At 40.5% G+C, this 17,298-nt stretch overlaps 1 protein-coding gene across 1 annotated transcript; it reads right to left on the reverse strand.

Annotated features, from left to right (window-relative positions):
- Positions 1-5,730: 5,730 nt before the first annotated feature.
- ZFP69B (ZFP69 zinc finger protein B) lies at positions 5,731-15,099 on the reverse strand. The gene is made up of 4 exons (XM_080802821.1): positions 14,474-15,099; positions 12,081-12,207; positions 11,723-11,818; positions 5,731-7,855 (listed from the first exon to the last, which is right to left on the reverse strand). The coding sequence occupies exons 1-4, from the start codon at positions 14,648-14,650 to the stop codon at positions 6,687-6,689; spliced, it is 1,569 nt and encodes a 522-aa protein (XP_080658947.1). The 5' UTR covers positions 14,651-15,099; the 3' UTR covers positions 5,731-6,686.
- Between the last annotated feature and the right edge of the window lie 2,199 nt (positions 15,100-17,298).

Below are 17,298 nucleotides of genomic sequence, written 5' to 3' on the forward strand. Positions count from 1 at the left end.
GACTTGCTTCTCCTTTTCTGAGTCTCCCAGCCACTCCATCTACTATGCTCTATCACTTCCATTATTCAATAAACTCTGCTCTCCCTTCCTCCTGGCTTGAGCCTGATTTCTATCCTGTGCAAAGCGGAAGACTCTCTTGGCTGGTCCTGCAAGGACCCCTCTGGGTCCTCAGACCAGGCCTGCCTACGTCAGTGGAGTTGGTTTCTCCTGAGGCTGTACTACTTGGCTGCAAATGGCAGCCTCACTCTGTGTCTTCACATGGTCTTTCCTCTGTGTGCTTGCAGGCCCTTGGTGTCTCTCTGTGTGTCCAAATTTCCTCTTATAAGGACATAGGTCAGGTTGGATTACAGCATACCCTAATGACTCACTTTCTCTTAATCATGTATTTAAAGTGATTAATAAATTTAATCAGTTACATTCTGATGTACTAGAGATTAGGGTTTCAGCATATGAATTTGGCAAGCGCGGGGGAGGACACAGTTCTACCCATAATGAGATGTCTAAGAGATGGCAAAAAAGAGAAAGTCAGGATCCAGGAGGTAATCCAACTTGTAAAATGATCTTTTGCCCTGAGGAAAGGTGTTAATGACATATGTATATGGAGTGGAGGGTGTTTGCAGCTGCATGACTAAAAGCTGGGTAGGGGGGTGCCTGGGTGGCTCAGTGGGTTAAAGCCTCTGCCTTCGGCTCAGGTCATGATCCCAGGGTCCTGGAATCGAGCCCCGCATCGGGCTCTCTGCTCAGCAGGGAGCCTGCTTCCTCCCCTTCCTTCTCTCTCTGCCTGCCTCTCTGTCTGCTTGTGATCTCTCTCTGTCAAATAAATAAATAAAATCTTTAAAAAATAAAAAGAAAAGCTGGGTAGGGAGAGAAGGAAGGACGTGACCAGTAAAGGTCAGTGAAGAAGTGATATAGCATTGGTACAAGTGGTTGGAAGAATTTTTCCAACTGTGTACAAAAGTGTGTCCACTGGAAAAAAATTACAAAACTGTGTGTGTGTGTGTGTGTGTGTGTGTGTGTGTGGTAAAAAAACACATAACATAAAACTTACCATCTTAACCACTTTTAAGTGTACAGTTCCATAGCATTAACTATATTCATATTGTAAAACAGACATCCAGAACTTTTTCAGACTTTTGAAAATCCAAAACTCTATACCCATTACACAAGAACTCCCCCTGTCCCCCTTCCCCTAGTCTCTGGGAATGGCCATTCCACCTTATGTTTCTATGAACTGGACTACTTTTGATACTTTATATAAACGAAATCATATGATGTTGTCTTTTTTAAAGATTTATTTATTTTAGACAGAGAAAAAGAGAAAGAGCATGGTGAGTGGAGTGGGGAGGAGCGGAGGGGGAGGAAGAGAGAGAAAGAATCACAAGCAGACTCTCCACTGAGCATGGACCCCAACAGAGGGCTCAGTCCTATGACCCTGAGATCAGGACATGAGCCAAAACGAAGAGTCAGACACTTAACAGACTCAGCCACCCAGGCGCCCCACAATGCTGTCTTTTTTTTTTTTTTTAAGATTTTATTTATTTATTTGACAGAGAGAGCTCACAAGTAGACAGAGAGGCAGGCAGAGAGAGAGAGGAGGGAAGCAGGCTCCCCGCTGAGAAGAGAGCCCGATGTGGGGCTTGATCCCAGGACCCTGGGATCATGACCTGAGCCGAAAGCAGAGGCTTTAACCCACTGAGCTACCCAGGCACCCCAATGCTGTCTTTTTACATCAACATTTTAACATTGGTATATCTCTCCGGGTTCTGTCATGTTTGTTTTCTTTATATATCTCTATGATTTCATAAATGAGCATTTATTTTTTATAAGAAGCAGAAAAGCCATAAAATACAATATGAATAGTTTCTGGGCTTGAGCGGTTATGTGTACCTAGCATAATAAATCTGTTGTGTAGTGTCTATTACAAATGCCTCTTGACAGATGAAAAAATAGGATGAAGTTTGACTAAGATCACAAAGCTAGGGATGGTAGAGTTGGAATTTAAATACATATTTTTATGATTCCTGAATGCAAACTCTACCACTCTGCTATGAAGGCTTGGGATCTGAGCACAACATAATATTTGGTGAAAAACAATTCCAGTTCCAAAGGCAGGTAAACCATGATTCTAACTATGTAAAAGCACACACAAAGAATACTCAAGATAACAAAAATAATCCTCTATGTTATCCCTGTAATGAAGGAGGGTGAAACATTATTTGAGCTCTATAGTATTATATACTGAATGGTCCAGGTTGGTGCTCCCCCCCCAACCTCCAAACACCAACCATGAGTAAATATTACATTTTCAGTATTCTGAGAAAATTAGTGAAACCTGAAACCAATGTGTTAATGGGACTAATTGTAGCTGCAGATTTATGTGTGCAACTGCAACTTTTTACCCTTTTTGTTTGCCTTTAAATTTCCTGGACTCTCCTGGGAGAGGCAGATTTGAAATGTGCCTCTCATTTTGCCCCCTCTCGAATAACCCTTTTCTCGCTGCATACTCAATGCCTGATTGTCTTTGCTATCCATTAGGTGGATGAACTTGGGCTCCGTTACAAATTTGACGAGGAGCTATTTGTGTATGTTTCATTGGCCCTCAGTCTGTAACATGATGAGTCCTAGCCCTTACCTAAGTTCTTTGTCCTGGGGAACACCCCCAGGCACTCCCCGCCCCATGGGGCACCTCCTGCTTAATTTAACTCATGTGGCAAGGAGACAGTTTGTGGTTTGGTTTGGACAGAGGTCTCTGGGTGAGTATTTTATATGGAGGGCATGTGAACTTCTTTCTTTCTCCCGTTTGGTTTAAATCTTAGATCTCTTCCTCCCATTCAGATCCAAATAGGGGGTTTGGGCTCTCTTAGTCTCCTTTTCTAAAATGTTGATGAGGAAGCTGTTTGGTTGGGTCAGTGAAGCCCTGACTTTTGGGGAGGAACCAATGTTAACAGAGGTTGGGCCTCATTTGGTTGGTTTGTTGTTGCATATTTTGGTGTCTTTGGATAACACTTGCTATGTTCTCATTGGAAAATGGGAAATGACAGTTTGACCCCACATGCAGACCTCTGGGCTGTATTCTTCAAAACTGGGCATTTTTTCGTAATGCTGCTTGGCCACATACAGAGAAAAATGACCAATGAATGGATCCATCCATTATAATTTTGTCTAACCACTAGATTTGTTTTGCAAAAAGGAGACATCTGGAAATTAGGCCTTTAAGATTTTGCTTGCATCTTGTGTACTTGTGTGTCCATGAATACTATAAATGTGAGATATTTTCTCTACCCCAGGGTGATATTGCTAAAATTAACTTATAGAAGAGCTTTATTTAGTTGGCTTAAAGTAAGTGCTTGTAGGAGTTGGGCATTCTAAAACTCAAAGATAAAAATTAACCCAAATGTTTTATAAGTTCACATGATTTTGGAAAATATTCAGTATTTTAAAAGTTTTTGTATTTTTTTAAATTTCTTTTTAGTGTCCCAGAGTTCATTGTGTATGCACCACACCCACTGCTCCCTGCAATACATACCCTCCACAATACCCACCACCAGGCTCATCTAACCTCCCACCCCTCTCCCCTCCAAAACCCTTAGTTAGTTCCTCAGAGTCCACAGCTCAATGTTCATAGTAGCAATGGCCACAGTTGCCAAACTGTGGAAAGAACCAAGGTGCCCTTCAATGGACGAATGGATAAAGAAGATGTGGTCCATATATATTATGGAGTATTATGCCTCCATCAGAAAGGATGAATACCCAACCTTTGTATCAACATGGATGCGTCTGGAAGAGATTATGCTGAGTAAAAATACTCAATATTAAAGCTAATTTAAGGTTGTTAGCTTAATCAAATGGACATGTCTTTAGAATTATCAGCATTATATATTATATACAATTTCCATTCTGCTGTTTACTGAAAGTCAAATAAGTTCATGTTATCTGCATTGCAAAATTTGTCAAGAAAGGGGAAAAAAACTTGGAACTTTGTCTGATGCCTCATGAAATTTTATGGGTGATTTAAGAACAAATAAACAGATGCGATGCAAGGAAAGCGAGACTGGTTATTTAAAGAGAGGAAACTTAGGATAAATATCTGAACATAAAAAGTTAAGTTGTATGTTTGTGAGAAGGGAACCTGGAAAGGAATTTTGCACGTGGTCAGGACTAAGATTGTGGAGATTAAAATGTAAAAAAGTTTACTAGGGAGCGATCACCACGTGGAGAAGAGAAGGGGGAGTAGGAGAGCAAGATGAGGCAGAAGTTGAGTGGTCATAAAATATCAACAGAAGCCTTCATTGACACTGAGGAGTTCTAAAAGTTGGATTACACTTCAGAACCATCCTAAATTGGGGCCAAAGGGCTGGACTTTTATAATACTCATCGGATGAAACAACCTGGGCAGAGGGTATTATTCCCTTTGACAAGGCAGGTGTCTTCAGTTAAGGCAACCCCTGATGGTCTGTGAGAGCTGAGGACTATCAGCCACATTCCCTGCAGCAGAGACCTTCAGTCCTAATGGGGATTCTGGTCTGCATGTCACAGCACCCACTACAAAATCTCAGATCCCTGCAGCACCCTGCATGTCCTTGTCTCAGTAAGTATATATCAACATGGGAGATGACAGGAAGAAGGAAGATCTGCATGATTTTTTAAAAAGTTCATCTTCTTGGGGCACTTGGGCAGTTCAGCCAGTTAAGCATCTGCTTTCAGCTCAGGTCATGATCTCAGGGTCCTGGGATCAAGCCCCGGGTCGGGCTCCCTGCTCAGCAGGGAGTCTGGTTCTCCCTCTCCCTTTTCCCCTCTGCTCCTGCTCTCTTGCTCTCTCTCTCAAATAAATATATATTTTTTTAAAGTTCCTCTTGAGTTTTAATATTGGAAGTACACCAGTTTAAGATTGGAATTTGGTTTTTCTGTTAAAATGGCAGTTTTCTTAGGTTATTATTATAAGTTGTAAACAAAGATTATTCTGTATTTTGAAACAGCCTAGAAAAACAATGTTTCCATGTTTTGTCTTTAAAATGGAATCTTCTCAACATTAAGCTAAATTTTATTAACAATGATGTAATCCTCTGCATTTATCTTTAGAATCTTATTACCACCTTAGCTAAGTAGATTATTTTTTCTAAGATTTGAGAGCGAGTGAGTGATGGGAGAACTGGCAGAGGGAGAGTGAGAGAGAACCTCAAACAGACTCTCCACTGAGCATGGAGCCTGACACAGGGCCTGATCTCATGACCCTGAGGTCATGACCTGAGCTGAAACCAAAAGTCAGACACTCAACCAACTGAGCCACTCAGGTGCCCCAGTTAGTAAGTTTTTAAATGATCTATAATCTTACTTAGGAATGTACTTTAAAATCTGGTATTTCAGACAAACTTCCCAAAATTCAACTTCTAAATGAAGTCTTTTTGACTAATTAGGCTTATTTGGTACATCAAATCACATGGGGAGCTTTGTCAAATAAGTGATGAGAAGCCTCCTCAGGTTATAGTATATGGTTGAATACTAGAACTATTCCAGGAATTATATAAAATTACTAAGGTTTTAATATGACATTATGGCAGGACATACCAAAAGTTCCAGCAAAACAGATTAAAAAATAAACACCCCTATATGAGCAATCACTATTCTTGCTGTGCTTACTCGGGGGCAAGGAGGGACAGTTATTTACGTACTGTGTAGCAGGAATGGCAAACTGCAGCTCTCAGGCTAAATGCAACCAAACACCGTTTTTTTATACAAAGTTTATTGTTTATTCGAACAGAGCTACACCCATTCATTCAGGTCAATGGTTTTCAAATACTTCATGAGTACAATCTTGACCCCCAGAGCACATCTTGTGACATCTGGAGACATTTTTGGTTGTTACAATGGGGGGTGGGAGGAGCTATTGGCATCTATGACTGGCAACTTGTGGCCAGATATACTGCTAAACCCACTGTAGGGCACAGGACAGCTGCCCAAAACATCTGGCCTAAAACATCAGCAGTGCCACAGCTGAGATACCCTGGTTCATGTGTTTCTCTGGATGTTTTTGCACTGACATGGTGAAATGAGTGGTCTGACAGAGCTCATATGGCCCATAATACCTAATATATTTACTCTCTGGCCCTTATGAAAAGTTTGCCCATTCTCTACAAGAAACCATAAAATATACTTAAGTATTTCATGTGTAGTAGGTTGTCTATCAATTCTAGAAAGCTTCCTTTAACCCTATTTATTCTAGAAATGAGCCAATCAGTATTTTTATTCATACCTCTTCTAGCCATATAAAGGGCTATACTAAAAAATTATACTTCATATTTTATTCTGATTATTTAAGGACTATTTAAAACAGTGATTCTCAAAAGCCAATCCAAGTATCAGTAATTGCCATAATGAACTTTTCACTGGCCCATAATGAAATGAGAAAAATAAAGACAAATTTGGGAGATTTTCATAGTTAACTTAATTCAATGTTAAGGGTATTATTCCTAATGATTACATCCTTCCTATATTTAAAAATATTAAAATGCCCTTTCTTTTCTGTATCAATGTTAGTAAAAGGTAGGTTCTTTAACATAGCAAAACTGAAAGTTGTAAATTGGGTCAAATCCTTAGAGAAAATCATTGCTTCTTAAAATCCAAAAGTCAGAAAACCTGATTTAGAGGCTTTTGTTCCATTATGAGGATTCTTCGATGTTGAACATATATCACATATCACTGCTGAAGGTATTTCTTAAATGTGTTTTGCAATGTCTAATAAGTGATGAACTACAGCTGAAGGCTTTTCCACATTTATTACAGTCGTAAGGTTTTTCTCCAGTATGAATTCTCTGATGTTTAGCAAAGGATGAATCATGCCTAAATGCTTTCCCACAATAACTGCATTTATAAGGTTTCACTCCTGTGTGGACTCTCTGATGAATAGAAAGATGAATTCTCTGGCTAAAGGCTTTCCCACATTCCTTACATTTATAGGGTCTTTCCCCAGTATGAGTTCTCTGGTGTTGAGTTAGGTACGTGTTATGGCTGAAGGTTTTACTGCATACATTACAAATGTAGGGTTTCACACCTGTATGAATAATCTCGTGTTGCCTAAGGTGTCTAATCTGGAAAAATGCTTTTCCACAGTCTTTGCAGGTGAAAGGTTTCTCTCTAACATGAGTTCTCAAATGCTGGATCAGCCCAATGCTCTGGCTGAATGCTTTCTCACATACACCACATTCATAGGGCTTCTCCCCAGTATGGATTCGAACATGTTGAGTAAGAGATGATGGATGTCTGAAGGTTTTCCCACATTCCTTACATTCATAGGGTTTCTCACCAGTATGGATTCTCCGATGTGGAATAAGGGATGAACTTTGGCTAAAGGCTTTTCCACATTCTTTACATCGGAAAGGTTTCTCTCCAGTATGAATTCTCATGTGTTCTGTAAGGTGAATGAGCTGTTTGAAGATTTTTTCACAAATATTACATTCAAAGGTTTTCATTCTTGTGTAACTCCTTGAATGATCGATCAAATCTAAATTGTATCTACTTCTCTTTCTAGATATATCATACTTATGGTCTTTTTTTCTTGGAGGACCTTCTGGTCTGGGAATAACTTTTGAGCTCACATTAATACTTTTCTCAAATCTGTTAGATTCTTGGCCTCTCTCCTGAGTGAGTGTTTTCTTGTGGGTCAAGGGGATTTTCCCATCACCCATTCCTTGGTTTTCCTGGTGGCTTTCTAACTTATCACATTTGGAGACTCTTCCCAGTGTTGAATATAAGGTGCTTCCTCTCGTGAACTGTTCCTTCATTAGGCCATGGTGTAATTCTTCCCATGAAATATCATTCTTTAAGGCTGGCTCCCTGGTTTCTGTTTTATTCTCCAAGTCTGAAAGAAATCCCAAAATAGAAATGACCCATATTCAGTGCACTTTAAAAAATAAATGGCCATAGTGAGAATAGGAGGGGTGAAAATGAAAATGTACTAAGCATAGAAACCTTGGACTATCTTCAAAGGTAGTTCTGCCTCCTAGAAAGTGAGTATAAAAGGATATGAAGAAATGGTCAAAAGAAAGAAGCTTTCAGAGTAAGTAAGGTGATTTCTAGGAATTGGGAGGAGTTCATCCATGTGAATTCCAGAAGGAAGTGCACTAAGAAGAGAGCATTGTTGTAAGGGTAAATATAAGAGATAAGATTAAGGAACACAGGATTCTAGCACCATATCACCTCAAGTCCATATTTCTATGACAAAATTTTCTCTATTTAAAAATGGGTTTTTTTTCATGTATTTATCTCATACTTTCTACGTAAAACATTAAATAATATAGGGGGAATAGCCTCTCTCAATTTCCTCTCCATTTCCTTAGTCTCTTAGGATTTTGGGATACATCCATTTAGATATTCCCAACAGTATGTAGATATGAGTGTGTGCATTTTTATATATGTATGGTCACAAACATACATTTGTACAAAAAGGGATCATGGGGTGTGTGTGTGTGTGTGTGTGTGTGTATTTATTTATTTATTTCTGCATCTGTTTTTTAATTCAACTATATCTTATGGGGCCCCTTCTATGTCTATACATTTAGATTAATCTCATTTTTTTTTAAACAAGTGCAACGCATTCAATGTATTCCACTGACGGACATAGCGTAATTTGACTTTTCTTTACTGAAAAATATTGAGGTTGTCTCTACTTTTTCACGTCATCATTATACAAACATTTATTTACACTCCTGTCAATATTTCATAGGATTTACTATAGAGGAATTACTGGGTTCTGGGTATGTGTGCTCTCAGTGGACGCGGGTACCCTTCCCAGTAAGTTCATTCGATTTTTATCACTCTTCATAATTTTTGCCTACACCTACATGAGATGAAAAATGGGCTTCTTAATTTGTTACACGTTACTAACTTACTGTAAAATCTTTTTTGTAAAGATTTTATTTATTTATCTGTCAGAGAGAGAGAGGGAGAGAGCACAAGCAGGGAGAGTGACAGGCAGAGGGAGAGGGAGAAGCAGGTTCCTTGCTGAGCAAGGAGCCCGATGTGGGACTCGATCCCTGCACCCTGGGATCATGACCTGAGCCAAAGGCAGATGCTTAACTGACTGAGCTACCCAGGCATCCTTATACTGTAAAATCTTGAAGAATAGAGACTATATAGTTTATCCATAGTATATGTGGGACAATATTTTTGGAAGAGGGAGTTTCTCTTGTTTTTATTCTCTTTCTATTCCCTTTCATCCATTCTGGACCCTGCCATCTTAAACCACCAATATTTCCTATTTACAACAAACTCTTATTCCCCAGGATTTCTAACCTCACCTTAGTAATAGCACATACGAAGTGCTTGGGGATGGCTGGGTAAATCTTGGAGTGGACTGAAAAAGCAAATAGAGAGAGGGGTGCCTGGGTGACTCAGTTGGTTAAGCATCTGACTCCTGGTTTCAGCTCAAGTCATGATCTCAGGGTTGTGAAATCGAGCCCCGTGTCAGGCTCCATGCTTAGAATGGAGTCTGCTTGAGATTCTCTCTCTCCTTCTTTCTCTGCCCCTCCCACCCCCGGCTTGCACTCACACTCCCTCTCTCAGATAAATAAATAAAATCTTTTTTTAAAAAGCAAGTAGAGATGTTTATATTACCTATTACAGGGAATAAGGAGTCACTTAACTTTTCAGGGTAAGAATAAGATAAATGTATTTCAAGAGGTCAAACCTGACAGTAACATTCAAAATGATTCAGAAAAATAATAAAACATTAAAAATACAACTGAAAATCTTAGTAACAGGCATGAGATGATGGGAACTTGGCTTGGCACTGCATCAACAAAGATGAAGAGAGGAAGGGACGCCTAGGTGGTTCAGTTAGTTAAGCCTCTGCCTTCGACTCAGGTCATTATCCCAGGGTCCTCAGATTAAGTCCTGCATTGGACTTAATTGCTCAGCTGGGCACCTGCTTCTCCCTCTGCCTGCTTGTGCTCTTTCTCCCTGCTCTCCAGCAAATAAAGAAATAAAATCTTTAAAAATAAATAAAAATTTTAAAGAAGAGGAAAAATGGATCTAGAAGGTAGTATCAGAGAAGCGTGAGAAATGAGCATTGAGAGTAGAAAAACATGATACATTCTTGCTGTTACCATGACTTTTGGTCTTTCAGACTAAAAGAACTGAAGGAGTCAGGATGAGAAACTTGCTTGGGAGAGAAGACAGTCTCTGTTTTTGAATGAACTGGGCTTGAAGTGACAACGGTGCGTCTAGATAGAGATGTCCTAAATACCAGGGATATGTGGGAATAGAGTTCATATGGATATATGAGACAAAGATGAAAATATGGAAAATATAGGTGTCAAGGAACAACTAAAACTACCATGATGTATCTGTGGGCATTTGTGCAGGTATAGAATAACAGCGTAAAAGACAGAGACCCTTCAGGGATTGTGGCAGACACTGCTAGATATCCACCAAAATCTGTTCTTCCCCTCTCTGGACACACAACTACACTATATTTCCCTGATCCTCCTTGATTCTGATTTGAGTGAAGGGACAAAGGTTTCTCCCGTAAGTGACTCAGAGTGAAAGTCATGTGAACCACTCCAGGCTGGCCCATAAAAACCTCCCAGGTGGGCTCCTGTGTGCTCTTACTCTGCTGCTGGCTATGCTTAGATGAGGAGGAGGCCCTTGGGGATGGTGCAGCCGCATGTGGAAGACATCTCAATCCCAGATTTGCTAAGTCCAAAAGAAATGTCCATGGGCTTACCCAGTTCCCCCAGACCAGTGTATGAGCAAGAAATTCCTATTTCATTGAAGCCACATTTTAGAGTCTATCTGCTACAGTAGTTTAGCCTATCCTAACAGAGGTGGAAATGATGTATCTGCATTAAAAAGGATATAGATGAGAAGCACTGAAAAGGCAATGGGAGAGATAGAGGAGATAAAAATTATTAAACTGGCTGGTGGAGGAAAGGACAGATATCAAGAAGGTGGCAAGGCCTATGAACCCAATGCTGCTGTGGAGAATAGAGTCATAAGAACAAGACTGTGGAGCCAGGAGGATTCAAATTCAAATACCGATTTCACTGAACAGTAGCTAAGGACGCTGGACACATTTCTTAACCTGTGGGCTTTCTTTTCCTTCTCTGTAAGATGCGGCTAACGTATGCACAGGACTCATGGAGGCCAGCTGGATGAACAGCTGTCGTTATTACTGTTCTTAGATGAAGAAGGCTGTTAAAAGGTATTTGATTTGGTAAGAAGGACTTCTGTGGGGATTTTACCCAGAGTCCTAAGTTATCTGAAATAAAAAGTTAAACTACACAAATTAAAAAGAGAATCAGAATTGAAACTATGATTACAGAATAAGATTCAGGAAAAAATTTTAATTGGAATTGTGAGAGAGATCTATGATAAAATGACATGAGAATCTGGTGAAAGGTGCTGTACTTAATGAGAGGAGATCCATGAATACCTGAATAGACAGGAGAAGGAAGCTATGATCATGGCAAGGTCTGGAATGCTGGAGAAAGCAAGAAAATCATGAACGTCGGGTCAGGAGAATTACTCAAGCAAACCAACCTTGAGGAGAAAGGCATCTCTTTCCTCCCCTACTCTAGAGAAATTAATATGAAGAGGCAAGTGCAGATGGTAATCAGGTTTCTTGTGGATCCCATCCAGATGGCACGGTCTCCCCCACAGCCTGGAGAAGGCTTCCAGTGGAGCTCTCTAGCAAACGTGACAAAGGCCCCATGTGCCTTGCTCTTACCTGAACTTGGACTTCCTGATATCTCTCTCTTGATCAGCCATGGCTCTTCTCCCTTCTCCAACTGGGAAATCACACCAGGTTTGGAGAGCTGATATCCTGCTCACGAAGAAGAAAACACTGCATGTGCTGAGGTCAAAGAGCCATCCCAAGAATTTAAAGAGAGCTCTTTGGTATTCAGGCCTGCTGAGAGGGTAGAGTAGAAGGACCAAGGCAGAAAAGACCAGAGCAATCCTGACTTGCTGTTTAAAAGGAACTAGAAACCTATATCACAACCCAAAGCCCAAGCATAGCAGTTTGGTTAGAACAAAGATTTTCTTCCAACAGGCAAGTTCTAGTGATAAGGGGAACTCATCCTTACCCACTGAGACCAGGTTCCCATAGTTCTCCAGCATCACCTCCCGGTACAGATTCCGGTGAGCAGGGGCCAGTTGCCCCCACTCCTCCTGGGTGAAGTCCACCGATATGTCCTTGAAGGTCAACAGTCCCTAGAACATCAAATATGTCCTTTTCAGTTCTAATATTGCCTACACACTAAGAGATTCTAGCCAAGTTTTCTTGGACACCCTCCTGAAACTTGGTTGGCTGACTCTCTGTGGGAAGTTACAACACAATGCAACAAGCTTATAAATTGTCTTCTGCAACTTATCATTTGGCTGAAGGAGAAATACTCATGAACTATTAAAGAAGGTCTCAGAGCAGTATATGATAATTTGGATTAAGGACAATAAAGATCAGGAATATTTGAGGAAGGGGAGAGTTCAAAAGAGGCTGAGGTCACAAAAGAAGACAGGGACATTTGGTGGGCTGAGAGAATTGGTTAAAATGAGAACATTTCAGCATGGGTAAAATATCATTAGCTGGGTATTTCTGTTAGTAAGAAAAGTATGTGAGAACAGCACATTTCTGAAGGGAGCATGAATTCTACCTAGCAAGGAAGACTTGACCAAAGTAGATACCATGTTGTAAAGTACAACAGCCTCTCATGTACAATCTATACAAATTAAATAACCATTTTATGGTTATTTTTAAAAATATTACCAAATGCAAAGAGAATCCAGAAGCCAGAAGGCAAAGATAATAACATATTCCTTAAGTATAACCATGACTCTAATGCTTTTTATGTATTATAAGTAAGTCTGGAAGGCATTTGAGGCCTCTTGGGCTGGCAACAGTATGCATAGTGAACCAATTAGAAAGCTGAATTTGAAGAATGTTGAAGATATGGGATTAAACCCTATACCATGTTATTTTGGAAACTAAGATCATATCATATATAAAAGTCTTCTGTTCTCTAAGAATGTCTCCTTCTATATCGATTTTCTCTGATTAATCTCTAATTTTTCTTGAGTTTCCCCATGATTCTGGGGTTTGACAGCAGAGAGCTGTGCCCATTGCCAATGCCAATCATACTCTGATCAGCTCGTTTATGATACACAGACCCTACTAAACTGCTCTTAGCAGTTTTCCTTCCTTTCCTGGTCAGCCTATGTAGTGTGCGCCCTTCATGACCTGCCAGTAACTTCTCTACTCATTTCCCTTTTCATCTACAATTTTGCTCCAAAACATGACCAGAAATCCTCTCTTAAAGGTCATTAATGAAGAGTATACATCTCCAAGAATGTCAGAATTGCATTCTGTTAATTTTTAAATGTTAATGAAAATGTTTTATATCTGAAACTAACAAATGTACTATATGTTGCCTAATTGAATTTATTTTTTTTTAAAGATTTTATTTATTTATTTGACAGAGATCACAAGTAGGCAGAGAGGCAGGCAGAGAGAGAGAGAGGAGGAAGTAGGCTCCGAGCTGAGCAGAGAACCCAACTCAGGGCTCAATCTCAGGACCCTGAGATTATGATCTGAGCCGAAGGCAGAGGCTTAACCCACTGAGCCACCCAGGCGCCCCAAGGCTAATTGAATTTAAATTTAAAAATGTTTTACAATGGGGACGCCTGGGTGGCTCAGTTGGTTGAGCAGCTGCCTTCGGCTCAGGTCATGATCTCAGCGTCCTGGGATCGAGTCCCACATCGGGCTCCTTGCTCGGCGGGGAGCCTGCTTCTCCCTCTGCCTCTGCCTACCACTCTGTCTGCCTGTGCTCGCTCGCTCTCTCTCTCTCTAACAAATAAATAAATTAAAAAAAAAAAAATGTTTTACAATGTTTGTCTTTCCCCTGGATGACACCTGTGAGGTTTCAGGGCAAGAACTACATTACATAATTTTACACACACATTTTAGGGCAAGAGCTACATTACCTTTACACACACACACACACACACACACACACACACACACACCCCAACATGATTTTTATTTTTTATTTTCATTTTTCAAATTTTTATTTAAATTATGGTTAGAACATAGTCAAATATAGTGTAATATTGGTTTCAGGGGTAGAATTTAATGATTCCTCACTTACAAATAACACCCAATGCTCATCATAACAAGTGCCCTCCTTAATCCCCAACCCCCATCCAGCCCATCCCCCATGACTTTTAAATGTGTTGGATAAATGACAAGAGGTTTGCTTGAAACAAGAAGGTTCCTGAGGAACTTTCTATTATGATGAACCTCCTATTATGAGGAACCTTCTACTACTGGTGGGAAAATTACCTGTGAAATCGATCAATGTGGCCTGGTTTAGAACATGCTAAGAAAATCCAATCCAGCAAGTTGAGCCAAAGAAAATCAAAGTCCGGGGCTCTTAAAAGCTGAGAAACAATTTCAAGAAAGTGACAGGAAAATCCAGCCCACCTGAGATTCCACTGTTGAGGGCCTGGAGGTGACTTGATCCTCGAAACTTTTTCCCTCGGTCTCATCAGCATCCTGAGAGAGCAAAACTGAGAAAGGAATAGAGTTGTGAGGTTTACTTCTCCCCAAATAGAAAAACAGCTTGCAGACATGCTGAACGTGGCTCTTCTCCCAAAACATTCACAGGGAGGGACATTTACAGCAACTCAGAGCAGGCTGGAGCCTCCTTAATGAAAAGGAGCTAAAGTGCACAGCTTTGGGCATTACTACTCCGCAATGGTCAACACTGGGCTGAAAGCACGGATCTACTAGGGCACCCCTCTGCTCAAAAATCCTCAGTTTCCCCACTGATAAGAAAGAAAAATCCATGGGACGCCTGGGTGGCTCAGTTGGTTAAGCCACTGCCTTCAGCTCAGGTCATGATCCCAGGGTCCTGGGATTGAGTCCTGCATCGGGCTCCTTGCTCGGCGGGGAGCCTGCTTCTCTCGCTGCCTCTGCCTGCCTCTCTGCCTGCTTGTGTGTACTCTCTCTCTCTGGCAAAAAAATAAAATCATTTAAAAAAAAAAAGAAAGAAAGAAAAATCCATATACTTTGCCGTAGATTTCAAGATCCTCCACAACCAGTCCATCGTTGCTTCTCTACCCTTCTTCATCCACTAGACACACCCACCCTTATAGCCCCAGTCACTGTTCTTTGAACATACCTCTTACTTGGTGAAAAACTGAGACATCCTTCTAGACCGGTTCAGGTGAAGTTTTCTCAAACACTCTTAATGTGAAGAAAGCTTCCTCTTCCCTAAACTCTTCCAAAGTTCGTTTTTATCTCTACTTGGATATCCATCTCAGATACCTGTTTTATTTATTTATATAATTATCTCCCTCAATTGGATATTACTATGAATATATGGGTAGAAAATATCTGATCCATTTTTTTCCCTATCTGCTAACGTGTTAAGCATAACACGCTGCCGGGTTGCTAGACTTCCAATACTGACTGCGTTTGAGGTACTAGAAATATGAACTAGGAATTAAGGCAAATGTATTGTTGTCCTTGTATTTTTTCCCCCGCTTTTTATCATCAATATTGAACACCCATATATCCACCACCTGTATTCAATGATTGTCAACATTTGCCATATTTGCTTCATTTATCTATTTTTTTGAACCATTTCAAAGTTGCAGACATCATGATACATCATCCCTAAATACTTCAAATAAGGATCTTCTGCATAACCATACCATTCATCATACCTAAGCAAGTTAACAATTCATATTCTGATTTCCTCAACTCTCCTCAAACTATCTTTTATTCCGTATTGATCCCAACCCAGGAGCCAACCAAGGGTCATACATTCAAAGTGGTTGTTACCTGTGTTCTCTCTAGAATAGGACTTCCCCCTTCTTTCTTGACATTGGCTTTTTGAGAAACCAGCAGTCTGACTGTGCTAGCATTTACCTTACTTCTTTATCCCCTGTATTTTCTTTAAAACAGAAGTTCAGGCTTTAAGCTCAATTTAGGATCGGGTTAAATATTTTGGCAGGAATTCTTCATGAGTGATACCATGTGCTTTATATTACACTACCCAGAAGACAAAAAATGTGAGGTTATCCCATCATTGACACACTTAGTTAAGGACAGTGACCATCACGGTTAAGCATTTGCCTTTGGTTCAGGTCATGATCCCAGGGTCCTGGGATCGAGCCCCACTCCCTATTCCTGCTTCTTCCTCTTCCTCCCAAGTAAATAAATAAAAATCTTTTAAAAAAAAAACCCCCAAAAACAGTAACCACCAGATATCGCCATTGGAAAAGAATGTTCTTTCCTTTAGCAAGTAATTCATGGGGGCAATACTTTAGCACCCTGGGAATGCCCTGTTCCCCATTAGCTTTTCAATTAGTTCATTTATAGCAAAACAGTCTATCGTTCCTTCTACTCTTTTTATTGGCAGGTATTTTCTGTAAAAATCTTTCCCTCGGCAACTGAAAAATGATTTAAAATCCAAGGTAAATGCATTCTTCATTCCCATAATAATTTATTTTCAAAGTAAGAAATCAGTGTATGAATCACCACCATTGTTGGTAAATGAGTCTTTCCCCTTTCTCTATTTTAAGTGTCATCATGAACTTATAGAATTTTATTTATTCAAGGTGTTACAATCAATCTGGATACTGAACAGTCCTAAGTTTGTCCAAACGTGCCATCCTGCTGATACATGTCCATTAGTCTTTGCCCTCTTCCTCCCTTTCTAACACAAGATACTCCAGGCTCACCTGGTACTTTCCCTGCTGCCTTCTACTTCTGACCAAGCCACAAGTGCCTGGACAGGTCTCTCATTTGATTCAAATTTCCCCACTGTAAAATAAAGAAAATTAGGCAAGTCTTCCCTGCCCCATTCCCCCATGGGGAAAATGAAAAGAAATAACATACACAGTCATGACACTTAGATCATGGGGTCAGGTTGAACCGACCACTACTATTCAGGAAAACCCCAGGCCAGGAGCCATAATCAAGAACTCCAGAGACCTTTTACCAATTGCCTCCCCAAAGAATGCTTCTGCTCAGCTCTCTGCCTTCCTTCTCACACTAGAGGACACTGCCTTTCCTCCTTCCCGCCAAACAGTCTATTCTCACCTTCTCCTTCAAATATCTTAGTCACGTCCTCCCACAGGGGCGCCCCCTCCTTGGCTTTCTTTGGATGGCGCAACTTCACCCAGGTGCTGGCCTCCATGGGCAGGGTGATCAGGAGCTGCTGTAGCATGATGGCTTCAGCACTCCTTTCTGGGGCTCTCTGCCTCAGCCCACAAGGCAGAAGGTCCTATCTGGTTTTG

Source organism: Martes martes, assembly GCF_963455335.1.
Source record: "Martes martes genome assembly, chromosome: 4".
In the NCBI taxonomy this organism is placed as follows: domain Eukaryota; kingdom Metazoa; phylum Chordata; class Mammalia; order Carnivora; family Mustelidae; genus Martes; species Martes martes.

Coding starts and splice junctions, on each gene's coding strand:
- ZFP69B (XM_080802821.1), bottom strand. CDS start 14,650: ATGTTTTGGGAGAAGAGCCACGTTCAGCATGTCTGCAAGCTGTTTTTC. Junction 12,208..14,473: donor CCTCAACAGTGGAATCTCAG/GTGGGCTGGATT, acceptor TTGATGTTCTAG/GGACTGTTGACCTTCAAGGA. Junction 11,819..12,080: donor TGGGAACCTGGTCTCAGTGG/GTAAGGATGAGT, acceptor CTTCGTGAGCAG/GATATCAGCTCTCCAAACCT.